Source organism: Amphichorda felina, assembly GCF_050947745.1.
Source record: "Amphichorda felina strain 45539 chromosome Unknown scaffold_2, whole genome shotgun sequence".
NCBI lineage: Eukaryota > Fungi > Ascomycota > Sordariomycetes > Hypocreales > Bionectriaceae > Amphichorda > Amphichorda felina.
Genome location: NW_028145048.1, coordinates 2,153,884 through 2,161,705, shown reverse-complemented (window position 1 = coordinate 2,161,705; position 7,822 = coordinate 2,153,884). Strand labels below are relative to the sequence as shown.

Genomic DNA, 7,822 nt, shown 5'->3' with positions numbered 1-7,822 from the left:
CCAAGCGTCGATTCGGGGTGTAATTGGACTTCTTTGTGGCGAGCTCGGACAAGGTGATTGACAATGTGCGTCGAGGTGCCGTTACCACGGGCGCTGCAGAACCATTTGTTGCAGGTCAGACATTTGACAACGCAACTCGGAGAGTGGATTCCACAGTAACTGTAACCTAGTGTCAGCGTGATACTCGTCCCTTAATGGACGGCGACAATGCCTACGCGCAAGCATGAGCCGGTAGCTCCTTCTCATCCTCTGCGCCCTTAAGTTTCATCCCTGTTCCGTCAAGGGGGCTGTTGAGGCTATCATTGTCATCATCGTCGTAGGCCTCGTTATGGTTGTCGTCGTCGTCTGCGCGGCGCCGGCCGCTGGCGGAGGGGAAATTGCCATAAAGCAAGCTCTCATCCGGGTCGAGGGCAGAAATATCGTCGGCACCGGCCTTGATAGCGGCGGCCGAGTCGGAAATGAGATGGTTGCCTACATGAGTAAAGGCTCCCTCCATGTTGAAGAGCTGACGTAGTCAAGCGAGCGGGCTGAGGAGAAATCCTGCGTCGAGTTAGTTCGGTATGGCGGGGGTGAGATATCGCGGGTGATGCGTCGGTGGAGAGACCAAGGCCCTGCCTCGCACGGCCTGTATCTTTATGCGTACCTCCAGCAGAAATTGCGAATACTAGTATGGCGTTCGGCGCCAGATAGATCGCAAGCAGAAATTCGTAGATATATAGTTCAAGGTCGGCCTTACATTCTCGCGGCGAGAGATGCGCCGGAACAATGGTGGCTGCGAGGCTAAGCGCAGGATCTGCAGAATGGCTAAAAATCTTGGATAGGAAAGATCTGGAGGTATGGACAGGAACAGCGGCTTTCTTGTGGCCCAAAGGATTGACTCGGGAGCAAACAAACAGCAACTCTGTTGTCGCCGTCGACAGAGTGTGGTCCTATGGTGGGACATTTTTGCGGCCACGTGATAAGCCACCTCGCCACCTTATCGATACAATTCTAGCGCTGATAAGCCCATTGTAATGGTGGGTTACTCAAAAAAATTCCAGATGCGCCGACATTGCGATACTCCCAGTTCCTTGTGATCCTTCCCTACACAGCGCAACAATGATTGTGAGTTTCCACAACTTTCCTAAACTGGCCAAGATTAAATTACTGACTAAATCAAAGCGAAAACAAGCACGACAACGGCGCGACTACCTCTACCGGCGGGCGCTCCTCCTGCGAGATGCCGAGATCAGCGAGAAGCGTGCGAAGCTGAGGGAGTCGCTGGCTTCGGGCAAGCCATTGGACCCGGAGATTGCCAACGACAAGGCTCTAAGGAAGGATTATCAATATGATGAATCGGCCGACAAGGACACCAACGAGCAGCTCGATCTGGATGACGAATACGCCCAGCTATCCGGAGTCGTCGAACCCCGTGTACTAGTGACCACATCCAGAAACCCGTCCTCGAGGTTGTCAGCATTTGCCAAAGAGATCCGACTGCTACTGCCAACTGCGGTACGGTTAAACCGAGGAAATCTTATCCTGCCGGATTTGGTCAAATCGGCCAAGTCCGCGGGTCTCACGGACATAGTTCTCCTGCACGAGCACGTAAGTAGCAAAGAATCTCACCCTTTGCCGCCTACCTCATAAACTGACGCTCACTTCAATACAGCGCGGAACACCGACGGCACTCACACTATCCCACCTACCGTGGGGTCCCACGATTTCCTTCAGTCTGCACAACGTGGTTCTTCGTCACGATATTCCTGGGAGCGTCCGAGGAACAGTATCGGAGAGTTTCCCGCATCTTGTCATGGATGGTTTCAACACGCGGCTCGGCAAGCGGGTGGCTAGGATACTGAAGCACATTTTCCCACCGCGGGAGGCCTTAACTAGCAAGAACAAGGTCGGCAACCGAGTTGTAACATTCAAGAACATCGACGACAACATCGAGGTCCGACACCACGTATTTGTTCGGACGGGATACGACAGTGTTGAGCTCGCAGAGGTCGGTCCACGAATGACAATGCGCGTATTTGAGATCCGCGGTTCAACACTTGAGGAGAAGGGCGACAGCGAGTGGCATTTGACCCAGTACACGCGGACGGCGAAGAAGAAGAACTATCTCTGAGGTACCGGTGCGAGGCTGGGGGTAATGGATTGCTGCCCTAGTGCAGGTTCGACAACCGCCCGTGGATAATACGCCGACGACTATCACCTTGACTGTGCATGAGCTGTTCAACGAGACCAGGCAGAAGTTTTACCGGGTTCCCATAACGATGATCTCCCTGGGGCAGGAGGCACGTCAGCACAGCAACGCACATGGCATTCGCCATATGAGAGCGAACAATATCTCAGACCAGCCGGTGGGATGACACAACTGCCGTCTAGAAGACTGCAAGCCGAATCGAGGCTTGTTTAGTGGAATCCGGAGACAAGTAAATGGTCTAGTGATCTATGAGATGCGAGGATTACGTGGAAACTTCAGTGCATAGAGTCGTGATTGGCTCATGATGGCCAGAGCCAGACAAACCCTGATGGTTGACAGAATACTTACGACACTGAAACGCACACATTTATACCTAGGCAGAGAACAACTAGGATTGAATAGGACGTGGGCAGTAATGGTGGCCTTGCCAGGCACCCGTACAAATAGACCAACCATCATGATGCGTACCATATGTTGCAGCTGTTACCTTGAGTGATTGGGACTGAAAGCCCTCGTGTCAAACACTCCATTGGATTTATCATCTGTCTGGGGGCTTCCTAGTGGGCAGAGGCGGGGTGCTGCTGATCAGGCAAGTCCCAAATGGGACGAGTCAAGAAAGGTCCAAGCAGTCGCATTCGTATAGTAATACCTATCCGCAGTGTGTAGGCTCTATTGAGGCTTGGATGAGTAGCAGAAACATTGTGAAGGTGGCACAGCCACTGATCCACCATGTTGTGGGCTGACGACCGAGTGGTTCGTTGAGGCCAAGTTCCAAGCAGAAGCTCCGGCCTGCAGCTTATTCGGGGTGTCGAAAAAGACCGCCACACGGCGACATGAATGATCAACCTGCAGTGAGCCGACACTGCCGGTCTGTCCGCGCCCATCAATGTCATCATGCGGATTAAAACGTCGTTCTCGCCCACTGCCCAGCTCGTTGGACCTGCATTGCGCCCCCTCCCTCTACCTCTAGTGCTGCCCTATCGTTGAAAGCGACTTGCTTCGATTTTCACGGTCGCGAACGCCTCGCCGTCTACGAATTGCCTGTCTCTTTCCACCTCAGCGTCTTCGGGTTGAGAATTTGAGCTTGCCGATCCTGGCAGGTGCTGTGACGGGTGACGTCGAGCTCAACGGGCAGCTCCTTCCACCAGTCAGCAACCTTTTTTGGGGAAACGCCAGCGATCTCCACTGTGCGCCGACTCTGAAGCAAGCGATAATATCGTGCTTCTCGCAGCTCACGGCTCACGGCTCATAGCTTACAGCTTTTGCCCGGGCTCTCTTCTTCACCCATTGCCGCCCCATTCCAGGCCGTCTTTGGATTAACCTGTGCGCAACAGCCCATCAGTCGATATCCAGCGCGCGGCAGAGTTTACCAGAAAGCTTAAACAACACCCGGACCCCGAGCTTCTGCCCCTCCGCCCCTCCGCCATTGTCATCGCAAATCTTTAGATCGCGCAACTTAACCGCTCTGAAGTCACTCTTTTTGCATACCGGCCATTGCCATCAACATCGCAGCCTTCGCCCATCATGTCGTACGGCCAGTATAATCAGAACCCGTACCAACAGGGTCCGGCGCAGGAGACTGGGTACTCACAGGTGAGATCTCTGCCCTCCCTCAGCGCTCTCAAGATCCACACTTGCTTGGACCATTTGCGCACCATTCTGAATGTACACATGATGCTGACCTCAATGCGCCCGTCATGCAGCCCAATCCCTACGCCCAGGGCCAGTATGAGATGCAGGATTACGGTCCCCCGCCGACCCAGGGGGCACCCGTCATGACGCAGCAGGAATTCCTGGACAAAGTGCATAGCCTACGCAGTGAGATCAGCAGTCTCACAAGCGACGTCGACTACATCGGTCAGCTGCACCAGCGCACCCTCAGCAGCACCGACGGCCAGGCTCGCGACCAGCTGGAGCAGTTTGTTACCCAGACTCAGATCCGCAATACGGCCATCAAGGACGGCATCAAGAGCCTCGAGCGCGATCTCGCCCGCACCACCGACGTCTCCAAAAACACCAAGAGCCCCCAGCTCAAGTCTCTCAAGAACTTCTTCAAGACTGAACTTGACAAGTATCAGAGCATTGAGCGCGACTACCAGCATCGGTACCGCGACCAGATTGCCCGCCAGTACCGCATCGTCAACCCCGATGCCAGTGAGAACGAGGTCCAACAAGCAACCGAGTTGGACTGGGGCAACGAGGGTGTTTTCCAAACAGCGGTGTGTTCACATTACCGATAGCTCCTAGATTCTGCGCGGGAGACACTGACCCAAGACAGCTGCGAACAAACCGGACAGGACATGCCAGTTCTGTCCTGGGCAACGTGCGAGCGCGTCACAGCGAGCTCCAGCGCATCGAGCAGACCCTCTCCGAGCTCGCCCAGCTCTACGACGAACTTGCCACTGTCGTCGAGCAGCAGGAACCTGTCATCCAGTCCGCGGAGGCCAACGCCGAGAACACCGTCGAGAACATTGGCAAGGGCAACGAGGAGATTGTCAAGGCCAGCGACCATGCCCGCCGCCGCCGCAAACTCAAGTGGTGGTGCGCCTTGATCGTGTTCCTCATCCTCTTGGCTATCGGCCTTGGCGTTGGTATAGGTGTCTCGCAGGCTTCAAAGTAATGAAGAACTCGGCGTTGCACGGGCTACTTTTCCCTCCTGTTTGCGGACCCCTGTTTGTGGAATATGCGTGTGCTTCTCAAGGATGCTCTGGGGGAGGCTTTTGGATTTGTGAATAAGTACTAGTAGTAAGTAATACCAGCATCGACGAGAAGACAAGAAAGAATAGGGATACCAATCGCATTTTACCGACGCATCCCCTTAATCAAAAAGACTTGTCATTTTCGAAGACTGGACATAATGAAAAGAGACTTGTGGTTCTACCTCCCAGGACGATAGCAGATGTCCAGCAAGTGCCGTCTCCGCCGTCCACACGCCTCGGATCAGAACATGAGGGAAGTATTATTATATACAGGTACAACAGGGGCGCCTTTTCCACATTACAAGAGTAGCGCCCGACGCCAGAGATGACCAATACACGGCCCTGTCCCTTGTATACGCGGCAGAACCCATCTCCCCTCCGATGACCTGCTATCTGCAGCATCCCATCCCGTCCATCCGTTGGAACACCTCGTACACTTACAGTTACCCGAGTCATTACCGGGTATATATCCACACCACTCCCCTTTTTTTGGTCTCTTGGTACAGATGTTGAAAGTTTATTGAGGCGGCATGCGCAGGCCGGCAGGACCCGCACCACCAGCGAGCTTGGCAGCCAGCTTGGGGTACTTCTCCGTGACCTGGACCTGGGTTCGTGTAGCCTCAGCGTAGGACAGGGCGTTGACAATCTCGCCCTCGGTGCGGGCGAGCTCTGCAGCGCGCTCGAAGTACTTCAGGGCACCGGGGACGTTGTTCTGCTGAAGAAGGAGCTGAGCCATGGTGGCCACAGCAATGTCACACTCGGGATCAACTAAATGGTTTGTTAGCCAACGGCGACTGAACAGGAGGGAGCCTTTGTACACTTACTAATCAGAGCCTTCTGGCAGAGGTTCTCGGCCTCCTTGAAGTCCTGCTTCCACTGGAAAAGCGCAAGAGCCTTGTTGATCAGAGGCAGTACGTTCATGGACATAGGCTTAGACTGCTTCTCCATCTCCATAGCGGTATCGAACTTCTCGACGGCCTCAGCAAAGTTGCCCTGGTCGAGCAGCAGCTCGCCGTAGTAGTTGTACACGTCCGGCACCTTGGGGAAGTTCTTGATGCATCGTCGGAAGGTGGCCATGGAGGAGGCGATAGAACCCATCTTGTACTGAGTCACGCCGAGCTGGATGTGAGAGAAGATGAAGTCCTTGTCAAGGTCAATGGACTTCTGGTAGTCCTTCTGAGCCTCCGACAGGTCACCCTTGATGAAATGGGCCTGGGCGCGGTGGTAGTAGACGTCGGGGTCATTGTTGTCCTGCTCGAGGGCATGGGCGAACTCGGCCTCAGCGCCAGCGGCGTCACCAAGCTCGAGGCTGATGCTAGCGCGCTTGATATAGCTCTGTGTCATGGTGGGGTCGAGCTCGATGCTGCGGTCGAAGTCCTTGGTAGCCTCGGTGTGGTTGCCAAGGAGGGTGCGGACAGTTCCGCGCATGTTGTAGGCCAAGGCCTCATGCTCTCCGAGCTCGTTGAGCTCCACAGCCTTCTCAAAAGCCTGGCGCGCCTCCTCATATCCGTCGCCCGTCTTCTTCTCGAGACCCTGGAGACCGAGCTGCAGCTGGCCCAGGCCAGTGTCATGCGGCAGCTGCACGGAATCCTCAAGGCCGGCAGGGCGGGGCTTCTGTCGGAAGCTCTGGAGGTAGTTGCCCACGAAGATGGGGCTGGGCATCTTGGGAGGCCGGGACGCCATCATCTCCTTGGCCTTTTGCTCGGCAAAGGTCCTGAGAAGCCTCTCGACGGCCTGGGCAGTCGACTCGCTCTTAAAGTTGTCGATGATGCAGGATGCTGTGAAGTCGAGAAGGGCCTCGGAGTACTTCTTCTGGTGCTCGTAGGCGGCGGCACGGCGGTTGATGGCCTTGACGTACTCGGGGTCCATGCTGATTGCGGCCGACGTGTCCTCAATCACATGGTCCCAGTCGCTCATAGCACTGTAGCAGGCGGCTCGGTTAGAGTAGAAGACGGGGTCGGGCTTGCAGAGGATGGCCTTGGTGTAGAGCCCAATGGCCTTGTTGTACGCCTTGTCGCCATAAGCCTTGTTGCCAGCCGCCTTGAGCTTCGCAGCGTACTCCTCGCGTTGCTGCTGGGTCAGCTTCAGGACAGATTCTTCGTCAACATCCGGCAGCTCCGAGTCGCTCGATGAGGCGGCGGCTTGGGGCTGAGAGGGCTGAGGGGGAGCTTCCTTGGAAGACTCGGCGGCCTTCCGCTCGGCCTCTTTCCGCTTCCGACGCTCCTTCTTGCTGAGCTTGGGGCCCTGTTCTTTCGATTTCTACACATGAAAAACAAGGGTTAGCTTCAGTTCGCCGTAAGACCCAAGGTCGAAAGCGCCATGCAGGGCCGGGGGGGGGGGCACAAATAGGGTTGTTGAGGCGGTTTTGTTGCACGCACCGAATCGGAATTGAGGTAGTAGATGGCACCGGCACCCGTGACAACAACGGCAACACCAGCGATGGTGTAGACAACAGCCTTGTTCTCGGAAACCCAGGTAGATATGCGGTCCAGGAGGCTGGAGGAGGGCTCGACGTGGACGACGGCGGCCGGCTGGCCAGGAGGCATTGACGGAAGGGGATTCGACATGGTGTGGGATTATCAAGTATTAAAGGAAAATAGAACAAAGAGAGAGCGGAAGAAAGGGTCACAAGGACGTCGAATCTGGATCAGCGGCCGATGTTGGCAGGCGCGGGAAGCCGGGGACGATGCGGTGTATGGTGCGACCGGGCTCTTTGGGGGCACGCGCAAAAAAAGATGATGACCGAAGCAGACCGTAGGAGACCCGAGAAGACGTCGTTCCACGAAATTTCCTGAGCTTGCTGGAGACCCGCGCAGCTCCACAGAAACACCTGCCGAGTACGTAGCGCGGTGGTGCTGCGCTGGCTGCGCTGGTTGCACTGCACTGGCTGCACTGGGTCACTGGCTTCCATCATTGGGCTGCCCCACTCCTGGTT

At 55.7% G+C, this 7,822-nt stretch overlaps 3 protein-coding genes across 3 annotated transcripts; 2 read left to right on the top strand and 1 right to left on the bottom strand.

The window, feature by feature from the left end:
• Window positions 1-1,098: 1,098 nt before the first annotated feature.
• Window positions 1,099-2,110, top strand: IMP4 (snoRNA-binding rRNA-processing protein IMP4; the record flags this gene model as incomplete). Its single annotated transcript, XM_083191710.1, has 3 exons — window positions 1,099-1,104; window positions 1,162-1,587; window positions 1,652-2,110. 3 exons carry the CDS (start codon window positions 1,099-1,101, stop codon window positions 2,108-2,110), a joined length of 891 nt encoding a protein of 296 aa, XP_083052924.1.
• Window positions 2,111-3,712: 1,602 nt separating this feature from the next.
• On the top strand, window positions 3,713-4,808 carry ACO1O0_002234 (t-SNARE; the record flags this gene model as incomplete). Its single annotated transcript, XM_083191709.1, has 3 exons — window positions 3,713-3,781; window positions 3,892-4,407; window positions 4,467-4,808. 3 exons carry the CDS (start codon window positions 3,713-3,715, stop codon window positions 4,806-4,808), a joined length of 927 nt encoding a protein of 308 aa, XP_083052923.1.
• Window positions 4,809-5,404: 596 nt separating this feature from the next.
• TOM70 (uncharacterized protein) lies at window positions 5,405-7,454 on the bottom strand (the record flags this gene model as incomplete). The annotated part of the gene is made up of 3 exons (XM_083191708.1): window positions 5,405-5,655; window positions 5,712-7,146; window positions 7,266-7,454. 3 exons carry the CDS (start codon window positions 7,452-7,454, stop codon window positions 5,405-5,407), a joined length of 1,875 nt encoding a protein of 624 aa, XP_083052922.1.
• Window positions 7,455-7,822: the final 368 nt, after the last annotated feature.